The 20,320-nt window shown below is 54.4% G+C and overlaps 8 protein-coding genes across 8 annotated transcripts; 3 read left to right on the forward strand and 5 right to left on the reverse strand.

Moving 5' to 3' along the window:
- Positions 1–507: 507 nt before the first annotated feature.
- G647_08053 (uncharacterized protein) lies at positions 508–4,368 on the reverse strand (the record flags this gene model as incomplete). The annotated part of the gene is made up of 2 exons (XM_008732365.1): positions 508–3,926; positions 3,978–4,368. 2 exons carry the CDS (start codon positions 4,366–4,368, stop codon positions 508–510), a joined length of 3,810 nt encoding a protein of 1,269 aa, XP_008730587.1.
- A 1,778-nt stretch (positions 4,369–6,146) lies between these two features.
- G647_08054 (uncharacterized protein) lies at positions 6,147–6,832 on the reverse strand (the record flags this gene model as incomplete). The annotated part of the gene is made up of 2 exons (XM_008732366.1): positions 6,147–6,528; positions 6,606–6,832. 2 exons carry the CDS (start codon positions 6,830–6,832, stop codon positions 6,147–6,149), a joined length of 609 nt encoding a protein of 202 aa, XP_008730588.1.
- Positions 6,833–7,121: 289 nt separating this feature from the next.
- Positions 7,122–9,065, forward strand: G647_08055 (uncharacterized protein; the record flags this gene model as incomplete). The annotated part of the gene is made up of 1 exon (XM_008732367.1): positions 7,122–9,065. One exon carries the CDS (start codon positions 7,122–7,124, stop codon positions 9,063–9,065), a length of 1,944 nt encoding a protein of 647 aa, XP_008730589.1.
- Positions 9,066–9,486: 421 nt separating this feature from the next.
- On the reverse strand, positions 9,487–11,205 carry G647_08056 (uncharacterized protein; the record flags this gene model as incomplete). The annotated part of the gene is made up of 1 exon (XM_008732368.1): positions 9,487–11,205. One exon carries the CDS (start codon positions 11,203–11,205, stop codon positions 9,487–9,489), a length of 1,719 nt encoding a protein of 572 aa, XP_008730590.1.
- Positions 11,206–11,772: 567 nt separating this feature from the next.
- On the forward strand, positions 11,773–12,459 carry G647_08057 (uncharacterized protein; the record flags this gene model as incomplete). Its single annotated transcript, XM_008732369.1, has 1 exon — positions 11,773–12,459. The coding sequence occupies one exon, from the start codon at positions 11,773–11,775 to the stop codon at positions 12,457–12,459; it is 687 nt and encodes a 228-aa protein (XP_008730591.1).
- Positions 12,460–12,861: 402 nt separating this feature from the next.
- Positions 12,862–14,370, reverse strand: G647_08058 (uncharacterized protein; the record flags this gene model as incomplete). Its single annotated transcript, XM_008732370.1, has 1 exon — positions 12,862–14,370. One exon carries the CDS (start codon positions 14,368–14,370, stop codon positions 12,862–12,864), a length of 1,509 nt encoding a protein of 502 aa, XP_008730592.1.
- A 303-nt stretch (positions 14,371–14,673) lies between these two features.
- On the forward strand, positions 14,674–16,917 carry G647_08059 (uncharacterized protein; the record flags this gene model as incomplete). Its single annotated transcript, XM_008732371.1, has 1 exon — positions 14,674–16,917. The coding sequence occupies one exon, from the start codon at positions 14,674–14,676 to the stop codon at positions 16,915–16,917; it is 2,244 nt and encodes a 747-aa protein (XP_008730593.1).
- Positions 16,918–17,089: 172 nt separating this feature from the next.
- Positions 17,090–19,575, reverse strand: G647_08060 (uncharacterized protein; the record flags this gene model as incomplete). Its single annotated transcript, XM_008732372.1, has 3 exons — positions 17,090–18,162; positions 18,221–18,640; positions 18,690–19,575. The coding sequence occupies 3 exons, from the start codon at positions 19,573–19,575 to the stop codon at positions 17,090–17,092; spliced, it is 2,379 nt and encodes a 792-aa protein (XP_008730594.1).
- Positions 19,576–20,320: the final 745 nt, after the last annotated feature.

The raw sequence follows: 20,320 nt of genomic DNA on the forward strand, positions 1-20,320 counted from the left end.
TAACGGCGACGGTCCTCCGACGGCGCGCGATGGGATTGCAAGCGGCACTGTCGGCGTGAGAGAAACAGGTTTCGATACCGGCGAGCATGAACCTGCATGACGGCTTGGCCGAAAGATCGGGCGCCCCGTCCGTTCTCTAAGAAGAGGTCCCCACGGAGCAAGGAAAGGATGGAATTCCCTATGGCCGGTAAAAGGGCCAAGGACTCTCCTATATCCCACTCGTGATCAGGACATGGTCCTGAACTCCGCCGGAGTGATGACTTCCTTCTGTGCAGGTTCGAGTGGTGCTCGAAGTTGGTCATTGTAGCCGGCAATTTGTTTGATAATGGCTTTGTTTCTTGTCGGTCGATAGGAGTTGCGCGACCACAGACATGCCAGGGTGTTCACCTTGGACCCCCTTCCATTCTAGTGTAGAGCTATCCGTAAAGTCGGTGGGTTCGATGGACCTGGGGTTGCAGTATCGAGGCGTTTTGCGCGCCGTCTCTGATGGCTTCAAGCTCCAGAGGCTCATGGGGACCTTTGATGGTTCGGGGTCTGCTCACTTTCGCTAGTCTGGTCTTGGTCTCTTGACCGAACCAAAGAATCCGTTTCCTCTCTGTGGTTGCCATCTTGTACACTTGTGACGGCAAGGAGCGCGCTGTCCCCACGCTCCTCGTTTCTCTCTCGGTCCAGATCCGCCAAGTCGAGGCTGGGGTGAGTATCGTCCGCTGGTATCGGAGCATAATCTCCCACAGTCGCCGTCGCCGTCGCCGCGTTCACCTCCTCCGGCGGCTGCGCAGAAGGTCTCGTCCGGAGTTCGACAGCATCCACAGCCCGGATTGTGAAAATTCTCGTTTTCTCCTGGCTGTGCTCTCTCCGTACAAACCAATCGAGCCTGAATACGTCGCTCTGGGATGATTCGGGATCCGTGGGAGACTCGCTGTCCAAGAAGTCTGGTATGGATATGGACGGTCGTTTGTGGACGAGAATGCTTGACTCAGCTAGCAAGCGTGCCATGGCGGCAATCGTACAGGGGTTTTCGAGCAATACGTCTCTCGTCTTCATCATGAATGTAGCCGCCGTCCCAAAAACAAGCATCGCGAAAAGCATGCCTTCCAAGATGCGTGTCGACACTGCATGCTGGATAAGTCTGCTCCGCCTGTTGCTGGTCATCGTGCTCGGGTACCGAAGGCTCGCAAGTGTTTCATTTTGAGCCGGAGTTTGCCGCAAAACGATGTTGTATTGCTGAGCCCGCAAGATGCCGTGGAAGTGCTTGATTGTGTCCACAATCTTGTCGACCTTCGAGGGATCCCTAAGATCCGACATTTCGATGCCGCCACTACCCTCTACCAAAAGGGTGAAGAACTCATCCCAGGGAAACGGACCGTCGGGCTGCCTGGGCAGTTGGTCCGAATAAGGTTCGAGGAGGAAAAGATCCGTGAACCACTTCGACGTGGCTTCGATTGGCACAGGCGGGAAGTCTGCGCCGATTGAGAAGTTTGGTAGCGAGAACCTTGCAGAGACGTCGATGGTGTGGAGGTCTTCGTCGCACATGAGGATGACGATGTGGTCGATCTCTCGGCCGCTCAAGGATCCCCAGATGTATGCGTACTCCGGCGGATCGCCAATTCCGTTACCATCTCCTGCCCAATCCGAATAGCCAAAAACTCCCCCCTCCACGACTGGGTCGATACCTCCCAGGTAGATGTCTGATTGTGTGTTGAGGTAGGTTGCAAGAGCTGGGGGTTTCACGATATTCATCTCTCCGCCGTTTGTCCAGTTCACTGAAGCATTTACCTCGGGGCCTGATAAGTATCTACAGTGGAGTTTGGCGTGCAAGGCAGGAACAGTGGTATCAATAAAATCGCCCAGCTCCAGGTTGCTGGTGTCACGTACCATCTCCAGCTTGGGGAAAACAAACTCGTCGTACGTCCACTTTGGGTATGACAGATTTTGCTCAAGAATTAGAGCCCCAAGCATCCCTCCTTTGTCGTCGCTAGTAATGTCCAGGTCAATGTCCTCGACCGATCGGAACGAGTCTTGACGCTGTATTTGAACGAGGGACTGAGTTGGTATTTGTGCTACGTCGTATACGCCGCTCACAACGATTGTAAGGAGCCCGCCGATCAGCGCCATGAGCGTCGTTGCGGTGACGGCAAACTGTCTTGTTCGGACCGAGGAGATGATGGCAGCGGGGGCAAGTTGCTTCAAATAACTGACGTTCAAGGCGTCTTTGTAGGTTCCGCCTCGCCTCAGTCGTGAAAATGGAGCCAGGAGCCGCGTATTGAAGTCAACTGACAGAGCGAACAGTTTAATGATGATCATCAATAGCGCGGGGATATACGACCATGTATAGTGAATATACTGTTTCAGGTCGACATTGGCGATGCCATTGTGCTTCCGCGAGACTTGCAAGAGACTCTCGAGTACAACAATAACGGCCGCGATGGTAAACAAACCGAGACTGCGGACAGAAGGCTTTAGCACCAGAGGCCGCCAGGACGGTTGTGCCAGTCTGGTATTCTCTGAAGGAGCGTCGTTCTTCAAATGCTCCAAAAGGGCTCTATTCAATGAGAAGACCGTTGCTGTTCCAACGATGGATCCTGGATCGCATGGAACTGAGACTGTTCGAGGGCAAAATATGGCCATAATGACTGCAGCCACAGCGAGGACGGCGAGAGTGGCCTCCATAATGCGGGCTGAAAGCGAGCGAACTGTCAACCGCGTACGTTTAGTGGTTGAGGATCCAACGACGACAGCCTGCGAAGGTCTCATGAGCGATTCCCTGGCAATCTGGGCGGAAACTGAAGTGAAGAACGGTGGGAGTAGGGCTTGCAAAGTCGATACGTCGAACATCTCCTCATCGGTGACGTTGATACGAGACTGTCGAGCGAGCTTGATCACCGGACCCCAATGGCTGTCACTGTTGTAAGTCGAAATCCCCGACACCGAATCCAAGATCAACTCTGTCAAGTTCCAAGCACTCAGACCACTGATCCTTCGACCATCGGTGGTCGGGGAAGGATTTACCAAAGTAGCTGCAGTGTTTGTACCGCTGGCTCGGTCAACTGTGACGCTGAGACGGGGCAGGCTGTATGACGGTCTGCATAGGAGTTGAGTTGAACGGGTAATACTGTAGTAGTAGGTAAGGTGGTATTGATCTGCGTATGCTGAGGAGTTGATCATCAGCTCCATTGTGTAAATCAAGACGCGCTGCGAGTCTTCTTCATCTCCACCGCCTGCACACGCTACTTTGACAAACTGTCCAATGGTTTGTTTCACTCCGACTTCCGTCAGATATAATGGCGGTGTCAAATTTGCCTCGCAGCCGTTGAAAGAGATTGTAACATTGGAAACATCATCAGTAGGCTCGTAGGTGTTATACGGCTGTCCACCGGTAGGTACATTCAACGAAAGACCCCCGAAATGGAGCATAGCGGGTTCACAGGTGAGCGTCGCGGAGAATCCGTCAACTTCTGCAGTTAGTGCGTCGGCCGCTGAGGGATCGGCTGAAGTAAAGTTTTGGTATGCGAATGACGCTGTAGTCCCGGCGGGATACTTCAGACTTGAGTTGTGAATGGCATCATAGACATAGAAGGGCATTTGAGCAACAGGGCTAGTAAGTAAGGACGAGGCGTTGTCCACGAATGAATCAGAGACCGCCATCGTAATGCCCGTTTGGTCCAGCTGGAAGGATACCAAGCCGAGAAGACTGGTTGAGACGACGATGAGTAGGGTAACCAGAAGTGAGGATATCGAAGCTAAGGCGACCAAGACGTTGCGGTTTCGTATGGCTTGGTAAATTGTCGTAGGTGCAATAGGAGAGATGTAGTCGAGATGGATAGCCTGATCTGTGGAGGCAGGGTCGCTATGCAGCAGAATATACGGGGCGAGCTGCTTTGATCTGTATTCGATCCGAGACCAGAACGCGAGCGTCACCGTCAGAACTATGAGCTTAGATCAATACATGTTCTGGTATGGTACACAGATGTCCCTACTAGCAACAGGCCCATATGTCCAAAGGTAGTAGGCATCCTCATCAGCGTTTGCTATGCCTTGGTTGTTGTGGGCTACCTGGATGATAGCTTCGACTGCGGCCAAAAGACCGATGAAAATACCAGCAAAAGCCAGTAGTGTTCGTCTTTGTAACGACCGCGATCCCCATGGCTTGTGTTGTAGAGGCGGCTTGTTCAACGCTTCCTCGTCTGGTTGTGCCTGAGAAGTCTGGGACGAGGTGGTCGTCCGTTGCAAGCGCAACATGGCAATTGAAGTCGGTGGGGAACGTAGATTTGAGTCTGACACCGCTACAGCGTTTCGTGATATCAAGAAGCTCTGCGAGCTTTCTGGCACTGGCGCTTGATCCAGAGCTCGTCGGTCATCGTCCGACATTTTGTCGACGACGCGGCTTCGATGCAGGAAACGCGGGCAAACGTGCGAGAACAAGTGGTGTAGCGCGCATGAAGGGCATCATCCGGTCGAGAAAGAAGTTGATAGCTGTGCACGCTGTCGCATTGAGGCTTCGTTGTTTCACATCTTGCCAGATCGCCTGAGCCATTTGGGACATTACTAGGCCAGGCGCGCTGTATGCTTCCGATCCCAATCCCGGTATCTGCATTTTCATTGGCGGACTGCGCTTCAGTCCTGCAGAAGATACAGGCGGGTGACAGAGAAATTGGCCAACGGCGCGAAGTCGAGGGGATACACAGCCCACAGGTTGAGACAACTTCTGCGGGAAGCCCTGGGCGGAGCACCGCTGGTCCGATGCGGCACCGGCTAGCCCTCGTTCGGCAGCTGCCTTCGACTAGCCAATATACCCCAGTACTCGTAATGGTACCTCGTAGTCTGCAGAGCGCCAACACTGCCAAGACGCGAGGGACGGGCGGCCTTACGAACATAAGGCCTCGCTTATCGGCTGCGCCAGCGGCAGCTGACTGGTGCCTGTGCGTGACGCTTTCCTAGTAGCCCGAAAAGTGGTCCCCGAGGGTCATTATCCTTCTGACGACGTTAAGGTAATTGCTGCTGGGTACGCCGTACGGCGTTCGGTGAAGTCACCTTCATATCAAGGAGACGTTTCTGAGGTACGATCGTCGTCCTTGGCCGGTCATCGCCATTCCCCGTGGTGGGGGATGGCCAACCCTGCATTGAGCTGTTAGCACGGCTGATGCTCTCTGAACACCGTCTAAGTACGAGGTCTGGCCCGCCCTATGATCGCAGTTTCCAGGTCCGGGCCCTCAAATCAAAGACAAACCTTTTCGAGCATAGGAAAAAGACGGGACTCAGCCCGCAATGATGGCAGCCCCGAAGATATGCTAAAAATTTGATTCAAGCATTACCCAATTCATACGACGCGGACAGCAGCATCCCTGGGCACGCAAAGTTGGCCACGTCAAATGGTAAAGTAGCGTGACAATAGAGGCCCGAGGACCATGCCTTGAACTGGGGTCGAGGCTTACGAGTGTACATGGTGGAGATGGTCGAAAATACCGTTTGCTCGTCAAATGGAGATATAGCTTCTAGGACAGAAGGGATGCAATTTTGTGTCTGAGATGAGGCCCATTCTGTGCTTGTCGCTTCCGACTCTTCTCATTCGACGCGGGGTAAAGATCATGATTGGTTAGGCCGAAGTGCGCCGCTCGAATAGAGCTCTTTCGGATCAAGCTAGTCCAAGGAAGGCCCGCACAGTTCGACGAGCGAAATGCGCCTAATTTGTGTAGTAAAATTTCGGAGCTCACTACGCCCTCTTTTGTGCCATTCTTTTCTACCGCAGATTTCAGGCGTCTCAATACTGCCAGAGTTCTTATATCCTCAATCGGCCGTTTAAAACCAGGCTCAGGTCACACCGCAAATTTTGCGAATGTTGAGGAAGGTTTCATGAAAACTCTATGCTCGGTTCAATCCGTTGCACCGCTTCTATCTATGCTAGAGCTGGCCGTTTCGTCTTGCACCCACAACGAGCCAGTGTGGACAGGGAAGCTAGAATAGTACTCGGTCTCGATCTCAGCCAGATACAAATTTGGTCGCGGGACTTCCACGGGTCTCTACTGACATGACTCGAAACCGGGTCGTGGTCTGATTTCCGTGGAGACAGTAGTCTTCGTCTTTCTTCTTTGCACGTCTCATTGGGCGATTGAAGACCTCTTCATGACTGAGAAGCGCCTATGCGAGAACTATTGGAACACCCTCGCTCGGGTCATCACAGCTCGGAAATCTTCTATGTTGACGCCAGAGCCAACACCTTTCCCTCCGTTCGCCTCCAGGATCATTGCTCTAAGCACGTCGTCACTGACATCTTCCTTCAGTACTTTTGCCACCGCTCGCAGATCCTGCAGCCGTATCACTTGTTCCTCACCACCGGTACCTTGGCTGGGGTGGAAGAGGTTGAATGCGGTCTCGAACTCTTCCACCTTGGTCTCGTCGGTCTTGGATTTTAGTTGTATTGCGCAAAGCGCGAGGAGGTGCGGGTATGTTACGTAGCCTTCAGACTCTGGGTCAAGCGTCTCGATGAACTCCTGCATATCTGCCTCGTTCTTGGGAGCGAGGCCTTGTGCTCTACACAAGAAGGATTAGACGGGCCGTCATCATAGCTGGATGGCAGATCCGATCCTCCGATGCTAAACGTGACCTACCGCAGGACATGCTGCACATTGCTCGTCCGAAGAACGCCTTCCTTTTCGCCTTCGTAACCCTCGACATCCTCCAGCCGAAACAGATTCCATGCTTCCTTGATCTCTGCCGACTCTTCTTCTGCCGTGATGTTGTTGTCCTTGGCTAGTTTTGACCGTCGCGGTTTTGAAGTTGTGGCTGTCTTCGTGGCCGGGGCTTTGCCCTTGACTGGCGGCTTGCGCGGCGGCATCTCGAGCCCAAGGTTAAGCCACGGTGAAATCACAGAGCATGACAAGTATCATCGTGACGCAGACATGGATTGAGGTTGGCTTCGAGGAAATAAAACGCAATTTGTAGACTCCAAAGGCGAGTCGGCAGATGAAGGTGAAGTGACGCCACATTTTTTGAGTTGTGGCTGACGTGTTTTGGCTGCCTGGATCTTCAAACGTCCGCTTGTCCCAACATGCTCACTGACAACTCCGACTCCTGTTCCTTGACGAGGTTGCCAGAGCAGAAGCAGCTTCGACTGCACGATAGCGATGGAGGTCCAACTCTACGTCTATGACCTTTCACGAGGAATGGCCCGGCAGTACTCCAAGATGATCACCGGGGTCCAAATCGACGCAATCTATCACACGGCAATTGTCTTGAATAATGTCGAGTACTTCTTCGGCCAAGGAATCCACAGGAAAATCCCGGGTTCAACACATCATGGGCAACCTATGAAGATTGTAAACATGGGTAAGACAGACCTACCCGTGGACGTCATAGAGGAATACATCGAGTCTCTCGAAGAGATATACACGGCCGAGTCGTACGACCTATTCCTGCACAATTGCAACAACTTTACCCAAGACCTCGCCATGTTCCTTGTGGGCAAAAGCATTCCCGACGAGATCAAGAATCTGCCCGAAACGTTCTTGAGGACGCCAATGGGCCAAATGCTCCGCGGCCAGCTCGATCAGTCCATGCGGACGATGACTCAAGCCCCTGATGCAGTGTCCGGCGAGAATGCCACCAGAAGGAGCTCGATCTCGAAGCCGGCATCTCAAGGGATTCGGAACGGGAACAATGCTCCCTCAATTGCCAATGGGGACGACGCGCAAAAAGTCATCTTCCCTGTCGCGATCATCAATGCCCAACCGCCACCAGACGCGCCAGGTCATGTCCACAACGTTACGAGTCTCTCGGAACTCGACAAACTTCTGTCGTCTGCCTCTCAGTCCTGCGCAGTCATCTTCTTCACCTCCGCGACCTGTCCACCGTGCAAAATTTGCTACCCGACATACGACGAGTTGGCCACCGAAGCAGGCACTTCTTCCGGCGCAAGGTTGATCAAAGTAGACATATCAGCATCGCCATCCGCTCATGCCGTGGCTCAGGGGTACGGCGTCCGCGCAACACCTACGTTCATCACTTTCCTCAAGGGACAGAAGCAAGACGAATGGGCCGGGGCGGATCCAACTCGGTTGAGGGGAAATGTCCGCCTGTTGTTACAAATGGCGAAGCCGCCACAACACCAGCACGCAAAGTTGAGATTGCCGACTTTCCAGCGGACCATCGAGAGGCCAACACTCTACACCAGGACGCCGCCCTTGGAGAAGTTGCTCGCCAAGCTTGGCACGTCCTTCTCGCAGGACAAGTCTGTGCAAGCTCTTGTGGAGTTCATCAAGAGGCGCGATGCAAAGGGTGCGACCGACGCCGCACTCCCCAATCTACATGATTTCAGCGTCCACGTCAAATCCAAGTTTGGCGACCTGCCGCCGGGGTCGCACTTTGCGCTCGTTGATCTCGTGCGCATCGCTGCCAGCGACTCGCGTGTTGCCAGTTCCCTCGTCACGGAGCAAGAGTGCTCGACGCTCTCGACGCTACTGGGATCCATCCAGGACGGCGACTTCACGAACGCGCCGTACAATATCCAGTCTGTCAGTCTGCAACTCGCATGTAACCTGTTCTCCTCGAATGTCTTCCAGGAACAGATTTTCCGGTGCCTCGATCCCGCTGCGTCTTCCCACGCGACCCCGGCTCTGAAGGAGAAGATTGAATTGCTTGCGGCGCAGTGTCTTCTCAGCCAGCATCTGAATGCTAGAGCCATGGCTGCGGCGCTGGTGTACAATCTAGCGAGTTATAGACACAACGCACGAATGCATGCTCAGACGAATCCAAGCGGCCAGGAATCTGAGGGTGAGACGGACGTGAGCGATGACCTTGCAGCCGCTCTGGTTGAGAGCATCACGTCCTTGCCGTCGCTTCCTCCACCGACATCCTCATCCGCGGGGAATCTGAAAGATACTCTGCATGCTCTGCTCCTGGCACTGGGTATGCTTCTATACGCTGCCCCGGCGGAGGATATGCTCTGGGATCTGTGCCGGGCTATGGACCTCAGGGATACCCTGGCACACCTGGGGAAGAGCGCGAATCTCAAAGCCGAGCCGTTGGTCAAGGAGGTGGGCGAGGGGTTATTGGGCAAGGGAGGTTTTTGACTTTGCTTTGAACAGATTCAAGCCGTCTGCAATAGACTATTACACCGGGCAGCATTGGCGAAGGCGTTACAACGGGTACGACGGTAAAGAGATGTCATTACAACCAGAGTGCTCCGCATTAACCGCGACGGTTCCCGAATCTCTATTGATGAGTGGACAGGCATAAAGATAGCATGCCGACGCTGTCGCGATCGGAACTGATGTTCTGCCCGAACCCATGTTGATGCATTAGATTTCGTGCCCGCCGCAGTTTCATCTTCCTATCCCGTCTCCGTTCCAGGGCCCCTGAAAATTGCGCATCAATCCTGCCCACAGTTTCTGTGAAGGGTATCAATACGACCGTTATCCGCATTCGACCTGCCGACGCCATGTGCGTTTGGCACCCAAACATGTCACCTCGCAGCACATACATGATGACGTACTATGAAACTTCTCTGATACGGCACTCCCAGCCACTCTCCTTCTCCAGCAGAGGTAAACTGGCACCCAAGCACCAACCCAGCTCATTGCCCTTTATTTTCTTGGCGATTTTGACTTCGCGGTCGATGGGCATTTCGTATCCCGTATGCAATAGCGCAGACATAAAGTTCAAGTCCAAGCAAGTCTCGGGTCGCTCCTGGAGGCCCTCGATGGCGCCCTCTATTCCAGCAAAGGCGTCCCAAGTCTTCTCGCCACCGCAGGCTTTGGCCGTGAGATCCTGTAGTTCGCGCAGGGTAAACGACTCGGGCATGCCGAGCTCGTGTGTACGGTCATAGAAGTACGAAAAGATGTAAACGTCTTCTTTGGCAAAGGTTTTCTCGAGCGGCGGCTGGTGGACGCCGTTGAAGGAGCAGGGTGCCAAGTTGCATGCTTTGTCCTTGTACAGAATTGCTTCTGCAAGGGCGCGACATTGAGCTGGGATCGCGTCGGCAGGGCCCTCCATGACAACTTCGTGTTCACCTGCGAGTTCATGGTCCGCAGGCATTTCGACGGTGATCTTCTTCTGTGTTCCAGGCGTGATACAACTGTTGGGTATCGGTTTGGAGAGCCACGCTCGTGAGTCGGGATTTTGCTTGTGCATCCGGTCCAGGACGAGTTGGTGCAAAGCCTTTCGGGCAGACATCAGGCCGTATCCCAAGTGAGAATGTTGGTAGAGCTCGAACTCCCGGCCTCCGAACTTCAGCTTGTACTTGTGATCGCCTTCTTCCATTGTTTGGGGCATGCCTCCGTGGGGACTCTTCTTAAAAGTCGGCTGGAAGACGATCTGGGTTGAGCCGCCGCCTAGGTCGAATACGGCTGCAGTGGGACTCTCATCAGGACCTCCGATTTTGCCCAGAAGGTAGTTAGTTGTGATCCAGGCAAACACCCCTTCATCTTCCCCCTTCATGATTTCTACCCCATTCTTCTCCCGAGAGACCACGGCGAAAGGGTATTGCGTCTCTAGTCTGGTCCTGACAGCCTCCAAGATCTTAAGACTCATGTCTTCGCCCAACAGCCGGAGGCCTGCAGTGGCCTTCACTGCGATGGGCGTACATGACTTGTACTCATCCGGGACCGCTTTCATTGCGACCTCCATCAAAGGATCAAGACTTTTGGCTGCGCCCTCGGCGTCCGTCTTGAAAGAACTCAAACCCGAGCCGCCTGGTTTAGGTTCGGTCATCTTAAAGTCCTCATTCTCCAGCTCAGGCGTAGGCCCGCAGTTGTTGAATTTGTAGACGTGTATTCTGCTCCCGGTACTCCCCGCGTCTATCATAATTGCGTATTGCACCAGGGGCTTTGTAGGGTCGTGCGGTTTTGTACACCGCGACGTGGGAGATGTCGTAGACGTATAAACATTTTGGACCGGCGTGCTCCCTGCTGACAAGAACCAATACAACAGGGCGATGAGAGCGAGGATGCCGCCGGTCCTGATGTACTTGGCCTGGCGACTTTGAGTCATCCAGGCGTTCTGTACGGACTCCAGGATGTTAGGCTGGCTCCTGCCAGAGGGAAGAAAGTGTGTATTTGACTTCGCGGCGGAGGGATCCCACGGCCGACCGTTGGCGCTATTGGTCGTGGTACGCGGGAGTCCGCTGCCGATTGAACGACGGCGAGGTGTAGAGGTAAAAGGAACGTACGACCAGATGCCAGCTCGGTCAAGCGGTTTGGGTGAAGAGGACATGGACTCGGGAAGCGGAAAAAGCGAGCGAAGTATAACGGAGGTAACACATTACAGTGGAATTTGGGAACGTGCTGAATCCTCGCATGCGGCGTCCAGGAGAAACGACAGTAGAAACTGCGGAGAAACTGAAATGTTGTTCATTTGCTGGCGGAACCTGATGCGCCTGTTCAGAGCACGCCGCTTTAAAATAATTGACCCTCTCACCACCATCACCTTCGTGCTCTCTCATATAAAGTCGCACTCCATCCTACACTTCGTTGACTGCGCCGCAACACGCAGGACCTAAGCAGTCGTCAAAGACTTTTGACGAGGTGGTTATGCGATGCAGGAGATCCAGCGGAAATGCCGTGCGAGCGAGGTGAGAATAAGGCGGCGTCAGCTTAAATCGGCGCTGGTTAAGGCACAAGTGCGAAGCACAGGTAGTCCATAGATTTGAGCACTAAAAAAGTTGGGGTACGTGAGCCCCCGTACTAGCTACTCCGTACTCGTAGTCACTCGCTATCGTCAAAAGCCGCGCGAGCTTTCGTCCCGCGACTCACCTTCCTCCAATCCTATCGACCCTCTTGGATGCGGCAGTCTCTCGTGCTTTGCATCGGCCGGCCGCTGGTGCGGACTGCGGCGCCAGCTGCGTCTAGACGATGCTTTACCACGACACCTGGACTTGTGATCGATCAGCGACGGGTCGCAGGCAAGATCCAAATCAAGACAATCGACGACAAGATCGCCGAGTTCCCGCTCAACGAGAAGATCGCAGCACTTAAAGTCAGGGTCAAAACTCCAGGTGCGCCGCTGTCGGAGCCCCAGTGGCTTGATCAGCTGCTGGACTCGATCGACCGTTCCAATCAATATGTCCTACAAATGAACAAACCAGATGATGGTCAGATACCGATCGTGCAGGTCGTTTCGCGCATGGAGCTGATTCAGAAGATCAACCGTCAAGAAGACCAGAAGCGCAACCAGCAGCGCCTGGAGAAGGACAAGAGGCCGAAACAGCTGGAACTGAACTGGGCCATTAGTGCCAACGATCTGCAGCTGAAGATGAAGCAAATGCAGGAGTTCCTCAAGAAGGGCAAAAAGGTGGAGCTTTTGCTGGCAAACAAACGACGCCAGAGAAAAGCCTCGCAGGAAGAAGCACAGGCTTTGCTGAAGGCAGTCAGAGAGAAGATCGACGAGGTTGGCGCTGCTGAAACAGTGCCTATGGAGGGGGCCATTCTCAAGCAAGCTATCCTCACAGTCAAAATGCGTGGGACATGAAGATGGTGTCGCTAAGACCTATCGAAATCTGGCTCGAGCGACGCATCTATATCTTTGTCATAGTCGAACTACTCGCCTAGCAAAGATGTGGTCCCGTCAGCCCTGAAACGTGACCCCGGTCATCCAGCACCGCCGAACGGAGGGCTGCTCCGGAACGTTGGATTCTCCAGCGTGGACTTCATGCGTCCTTTTCAACGCAGCCCAGAGAATACAAGTGGCATCCGAAACAACGCCGTCGACTCAGGGACACAGGACGAGATGGTGGCCGGGACAGATCACCAATACACGGTCTAAACGGCTCTATCGTGTCTGGACGAAGCCAAAGTCGTTAATTCATCGAATATTTGTACAAATGTATACAGTTCCTGCCTTGCTTTGCTGAGCCCGGCTGCCTACTCGGTATCAAGCCGTCACCACCCAGCTGGAGGGACTCATGAAATGGCTATGGCTGGCACTCATTGCGGTCTCGACTTCGACCTTGAATTGTACACTCACTTCCCACTTCTGCCCACTGCTTCCCAGGCCGTATCCACCACTCAGCTTGTTGCGCACGATGCTCGTAATCTTTTCCCTAAGCTTGACGAGACTCTCTTCGCTGCCGACAACCCGCAGTCGCAGATTCGCCATGCCCATCCCGTAATGGGCTTGCCAGAACTTGGCTTGCTCGACCGCTCGCACCAAGGGATCCGACTCGATTGCTTTCACAACATCTGATAGGTCGGCGTTGGATTTTGAAGGTAACGACATGAGGAGCATGGAGCCGACATTTCGTCCCAGGTGGAAGCCCAAGAAGAGCATCGAGAAGGCGATGCTCAACGAGACTATTTTATCGACCCACTCGTAGGTATGTAGGTCCAGGAGAGGGAGCAAAATTACAGTTGCCGAGCAGGAGAGGGTCAGGAAGTGAGATGGATTGCTGAGAAGCGAAGGGAGGTTCTCCATGGCGGCAAAACGCATCGCTTTGCCTATCCGCGCATGGTTCTGCAGGCCCACTGCAGATATTAACGTGGCGACCAGCGCCAAGATGGCGGTCAAATCCACAGTGCCAGATGTGACTTGCTCATGCGTATGAGGGTGATGAGGTTCGTGTCCGATGCCTTCCAGCGCGTGTTTTGCATTGTGCGAGATCAAGTCGAAGCCAAAGAAAATCAATAGCACCGACAGAGCAAAACCCGCAATGACTTCCATGCGCTGCAGGCCGAAAGGATGCCGTACGCTAGATCGACCCCATACCTCAAAGTTTGATAGCACCTCGACGAAAACGCACAATAGAGCGCCGAGGGAGTCGTAGAAGATCAGATGTGACAGTGCTTCCATTGCCGACGAGCCGTACGAGTTCGACGCCGTGTACCCTGCAACAGCCATGTGGCATATGCTCCAGTAGAATCGCACTTTCTGATCCTTCGTCATGCTCGCTCGACATTCAGCAAAGGTCGGAATTGGGAGAGAGTTCGGAAGAGCGAGCGGCGGTCGAGAAGGGGGTTCGAGGAAGATTTGGTGCGAGACACTGCTATGCTTGTACTTGTGGCCTCGTCTCTGACCAATATTCTGCTTGCGCACGGGAGACAAGTCAGCAATCTTACGATGCACCGGGAGAGCCCGCAGTATCCTGGGAGAACCACGAACAGATTTGATCACAGGGGATTTTGCCAGCGCCGAAGGCTGGAAGTTGAAGGGGCCCGCTCCATTGCTGTTTCCACCTGTACTATGCCTCTCTGGCGTCGAGGTCGAGAAGTATGAGGCTCCGGTCGACGACATATGCTCAGACTCGTAGTGGTGCGGAGAAAGGGTGTTTGGGTCAAATACCGCGTCCCTCGGATCGAATGCTGGGAGTTTCTGAGGCGAGGACGGCTCATCAGCAGGTGGTGTCGGCGTCCGAGGAGGAAGTGGTATGGGCATTGTGTTGGCCATGGCGGCAGACTGCCCTATAGAGCGGGGGCAGCCTGAGCTCGGTCTGGAATGCGACCCTCTGTCTGTGCCTTGAATAAGTCCTCGTAACCTGCGAGTACGGAGTACATGTCGTAAAGGTTTGTTTGACATTTCATAAACAGGGGGTGCGGAGGGGGAGGGCCACGCGCCGGTTTGCGGATAAAATGATTCTCCGGTTGTCACCAAAGCAGGCGATATGTCAGTAAGTCATCACCTTTCCCACTTAATCTCCTATCATATCATCGAACTCTCTGCGATGAGTCGCAGAAAGGTGCAATTCAGTGGATGGAGGGTCCACGAGTTGTGCTACTTATTGTATTATTGCTCTTCATCTTCCTGACCCCCGAGCAACCCGCGCGACGATTCCGACAGTTCGAGGCCGACTCCATAGAGGAACAACATCAGGCAGAAGCAGATGTGCTGGCAAACTCATCGTACGGCCAGCTCAACCCCAAAACCCATAGCTGGCTGAATCTCACCGGCTTTCGGGAAGCCGACGGCTATCAATGGGAGTCTCTGGCCCTGGCTCAGCAGCTCAGTCGGAGCCAATTCGAAACCAACTGGAAAGGAATCGACCCTACCGCAGACTTACCAATCTACAAGCGAGTCACTGGCGAGCTTCGAGGCCAGTTTCTTAGAAATGACATCCCAGGCATCTCGCCGGTGCTCAATCTGACGGCCGTAGATCCGAAGAAAGACTACCTCTCGGGCTGGTTTGAGAGGAATGTTACCGAAAAGAAAGGCGAAGTCAGTCTATCCCTATATGACTCTCAAGGTCGACTGAGTCATGAAGCCGCTGCTATCAAAGCAGAACTCGCCCTGTCGACAGACTCGTCTCCTGGAAATGGCTGGCAAGCAAAATTGCACGGAGTCCATTTCCCATCCGGCATGATCATCATGTCTACAACCAGCTCCAAGTTCGACGCCTTACCTGCTCTTCCTCACTTCGCACCGGACGCTGCCTCATTCAACCTCTCAGTACCTGTCATGAACGAGACTGTGCACAGTAACTGGGAGAAGGTCTTTGATGATGGAGCTGATGGCCTAGCCTTCGCGCCTCAATGTGAACTCATCATTTGGATGCAGCCGATTCCCTATCGCTTTCGGGATGCCGACAACCTCAAAGCAACCGACTTTATGCATCGAGTGGAAGAAGAGCTCATTCGACCGGAGGGCGCTCCAATAGGTCAACCTCCGTTGCTCGCCTACTCAGCCGTCATTTTCTCGCCCGACTGCGGCTACATTTTGCTATCTCCGACAATCTCTGGACCCAAGATAGAGGCATATTGGACCCTCGCTCAGCGTTTGCTGTTTGCCTTCGTGCTGTCGATTGGGCTGCAAATTGCGCTCCTTAAACGACAAATGGAGAAAGCCGCCACCCCCTCAACTCGAAGTCGCATTGCTTATCAGAGTATTGTAATTGCTGCTCTAGGAGACGGCCTCCTCCTTTTCGCTCTTATTGCTCTGCTCATGGTAGATGCATCAGCTTTTCTGATGGTCGCTGCCGCCGCATATCTGTCCTGTATTCATGTCGCCTTCTTAGAGGTGAAGTTCGTCTTCGATATATGGACAGTACAGGTCGGCGACCCTCAACGTGCTGAGCAATCGCGGCAGCAGCGCACAGCTCCAAGTACAACGCCGGCGCCGACAGCCGCCCCCGCGACAACACGCGCTCCTACGAGCACTGATGGGACTGTCGGCCTACCGCTTCCGGTCACAGCTTCGCGACCTGGAGGTGCGACACCGGTCATCCTCCCATCCGATCAGGACAGTCCGGTGCCTGCTGAGGTCGCTAGTCCACGTGCATCTTTCGCCGCCATCTACAGCAGATTCTACTTCTCGCTCGTCCTGCTCATGTTCTTCTCACTCTGGGCGATGTCATGGCCCCGGAGCCTGCGATCGGGCTATGCCAATCTTCTGGTATTCTGCTACTTCTCCTTCTGGTGGCCGCAGATATACCGTAACACGATGCGCAACTGCCGCAAGGCCCTGAGCTGGGAGTACGTTGTGGGGACAAGCATCCTTCGCGCAGTGCCCATCCTCTACTGGTACTTTGAGGACCGAAACATCCTCTCCATCGACACCAGTCCAACTACTGCGCTCGTGCTGCTGGCCTGGCTATGGCTGCAAGTCGCGATTCTTCTCAGCCAACACCTTCTTGGACCGCGTCTTCTGGTCCGCGACTCCTGGTGCCCCCCCGCCTACGACTACCATCCTCTCCTCCGCGAAGATGACGTCGAGGCCACCGGCATGTCCATTGGCCTGTTGGCTTCGGCATCGGAAGCCAAAGATAAGGACGACAGGACGCGAAAAGTGTTCGACTGCGCCATCTGCATGAACGAGATCGACGTACCAGTCTTATCCAAGGCAGATCATGCACTTGGCCGAGGCACGGGCACAGCATGGCTGGAGCAGAGGAACTACATGGTCACACCGTGCAGGCACATTTTCCATGCCGACTGTCTGGAGGGCTGGATGAACCTCAGGCTTGTGTGCCCTGTCTGTAGGGAAGCGCTGCCTCCGCTGTAGGATGGGAGAAATGATCATCGATAAATTAAATTCGCTATCAAGCTGGACGTTGTTTGTTAATTAGCTCCGCTCAACCACTCGGAGTTTCCTGTAGAACCCCACGCGGCACTCTACATGGGCCACTGATAGTTCACAGACTCCCGATGCTGGGAGATGCGTACGCGCTCCCTCTTCAAGATCCCTGGACAACCACAATCTCGTCCGTCAGCCTGATGTCTCTGGAACTGAAGCCCACGTTGATCCCGATCGTCCCACTGGCAATCACCCACTCCTGCATGTTGACATCCCAATAGCTCAGATCCCTTCTCGTCAATGGGAAGTTGACCGTCTGCGACTGGCCCGGCTGAAGACTGAGCTTGTCGAAGCCGCGCAATACGTTCTTCGGCGTGGGGACCGAGTTGTCGATTTGCGGCAGGGCAACGTACACTTGCGGGACACTCGCGCCGGCGACGTCGCCCGTGTTGGTGACCGTGATGTTGACGGTGTAAAGCACTTGCCAGAGCGTCGGGTTCCCTCCCGGCACGATAGGCACCGCGTCCGGCACTGGGCTGATCTCCAGGCTAGGAACCGTGGGCTCAATGTCGAGGTTGGACATGTCGAACGTGGTGTATGACAGACCGAACCCGAACTCGTACAGCACGGATTGGTTATAGTAGTCGAAGTGGCGGTAGTCAATCAGGAGTGCTTCGGTGAAATTGGACTGCCATGCGTTCGGGTCCTCGGTCTCCTGTAACTCGGTTGAGTTGGTGATGTCGGCGAAGCGGTAGTCGGATTCATTGAGTGCGATGGTATACGGAAGTTTGCCGCTCGGGTTGACGGCGCCATAGAGGACGTCAACGATGGAGTTGCCCGATTCTTGACCCGGAAGATGTGCCGCGAGAATCGCCGTCACGTTCGGGTGATTTGCCCACGGCATGACGTTCAGGCCCGCCGCGTGGGTGATGACGATGGTATTGTTGCAGGTTGCTGCGACGGAGTTGACGACGGCGGTGCTGTTCCAGTTCGCCTCCAGCGACGTTCGATCTGACCCCTCTGACGCCCAGGACTTGAGAAATACGAGGCAGACTTCCGGTACTGGGGCGATGGTGCGCAGTCCGCCTGGCTGAGTGATCAGGGTATTGTTCAGAATGTATTGGACGAGAGTGCGGTCTTGAGCTGCCCGGGCTTTGATCGCTTCGAGCGGAGTGACAATATATGAGAACCGCCCGGCCCCACTACCGCCGGCAGCAGGAAGGGTGCCATACTCTTGTGAAAAGCGATTAGCAAGGCAGCCGGGGACGGGGCAACGACGCGATCCTCTTACCGTAGCCCTCTGGCTGCTGGAAGGCAGCTCCTGAAAAGTACAACCCATCAACCACGTCGCCTGCATCATTCCCAAACACGCCAATCGTGCTCGGGGCTTTCAGAGGCAGTGTATTGTTGGTGTTCTTCAATAACACTGTCCCTGCTGCGCCAAGTTCCTGGATCGACTGAGCGTGGTTATCTCGGACGTCGACATTCGCGGCACCCAACGTGAATGGATATTGGTATGGTGGAAACCTTGAGTTGAGAGTGGGCTCGTATCCGTCGATCGGGGGGAACTCATTCTGGTTGAGATAGAAGTAAGGAGTCATGATCCGCCTTACCATATCATCTACTCGGTCCTGACTGAGTGACCCGTTGTTGACTGCCTGCGTGACGTTTCCCCCGAAGAATGAGACGTTCTGGAAACCGCTTATGGGTCCTGGCCAGTCAGCATGTTGTGTACTTTTGACTGGAAAGCGTAGACTTACCTGGCATGTCCATGTCCAGACCAGCATTGATGGCATCGACGCCCGCGTGAGTGGCCTGCCAATCCGACACGACGTAACCTTGGAAGCCCAGCTCCGTCTTGAGCAGGCCATTGAGGGTCTTAGAGTTTTGGCAACCATAAGAGCCGTTAAGCCTATTGTAGGAGCACATGATTGAAGCAGTCCCGGCCCGTACGCCATTTGCAAATGGCCAGAGATATAGCTCGTGCATGGTACGGTCATCAATGTTGGAGGATACCGCTTCTATGGTGGTGCCACTGCTCGACTTGTCGGGGTTCCGCTGCGTCTCCTGCTCGTTGCCGATATAATGCTTGAGAGATGTCTGCACCCCGGCTTGCTGCATTCCCCAGATTGTCTGCTCTGCCGCCACACCCGTCAGGTACGGGTCAGGAGAGAAGCCTTCCCATCCACGTCCGCCGTAGCCGGAGCGACCCAGGGGTCCGACAACGGGGCCGAGGGCAACATGGCTGCCTTTGCCTTTGAACTCCGCTGCCATGTACAGGCCGCGTGCGAAGATGAGACCTCTGTCCCAGGACGCCGCCGCTGTCAGACCCGCCGAGAAGACCGATGCGTACGTCGCCTGTCGGATTGCCAGAGGTCCATCCTGCATGCAGATCCCTTCAAAGCCGACGCGCGGGATACCGCCGATGTTGCCAACACAGGGACCGGTGGTTCCAGTGACCATCTGAGCTTTCTCTTCTAATGTTAGATTGGAAACAAATGCATCGGCTTGCGCAAATGCTGCTTCCCAGCCAATCCCAGCAGTGGGAGGGCTGGGGTAGACTGGAGGAGAAGTGCCATAGTCTTGGGCCACCACACTTTGAGCGGTCAGGGCTAGTAGACCCGACCACAGAGTGAGGAGTGCCATATTGCCGGTGCTCACGAGGATGTGCTGGAAACGACTGAATACATCCCGCAGGCCCATTCCCGGGACTTTATATGTGAGTACTGTGGAGATGAATTCCATTTACCTCCGACGTCGCTGCAGACGGCAATGCAAACCTGTCGTCTAGTACAGAGCCTCGACAGAGACACCTGCCGATTCGAGCAAGGAGCTGGTGCCAGACGTGGTCATCCGTCCAATCCGCAGCGACAATGGTTCGGTTGATCAGCACCCCGACGCATGGTAGTACAAGCACTACAAGCATTGTCGAAGTAACCTCGACGACATGCGGGGAGCCTCCGCATTCCGAGTGACACGGTGAATGACGTCTGGAAGGTATTCCTGCAGCTTCCGGTGATGCAGTGAAGCGAGCCTGTACGGTCACTCGGGCTGAGTCAAGATTCCAAGCCCCCTGAGTCGAGAACTGTTCCTTGGCTGATTGCATGGCTCGACACGTTTCTCGGAGGCCATATGCGAGGTCTCACAAAGAACTGGCATGACTGACATGACGCGCGCTCTGGATAAACATCGCATGGCTACCGGCCTGAATAGCGTCGCACCGTTTGATTGTGGAGATGCGGAGATGCGGAGATCTGTTCGACGAGGGAATAGGGAGGCTACATGTTGAAATCTGCACAGGCTGATGGTTGACAAATGCAAGATCTTGTGACTATCCTGATCACTCGACAATGGAAAACCTAGCTGCCGATCACGACTTGATGATGGGGGG

The sequence above is a fragment of the Cladophialophora carrionii genome (genome assembly GCF_000365165.1).
Source record: "Cladophialophora carrionii CBS 160.54 unplaced genomic scaffold supercont1.6, whole genome shotgun sequence".
Classification (NCBI taxonomy): domain Eukaryota; kingdom Fungi; phylum Ascomycota; class Eurotiomycetes; order Chaetothyriales; family Herpotrichiellaceae; genus Cladophialophora; species Cladophialophora carrionii.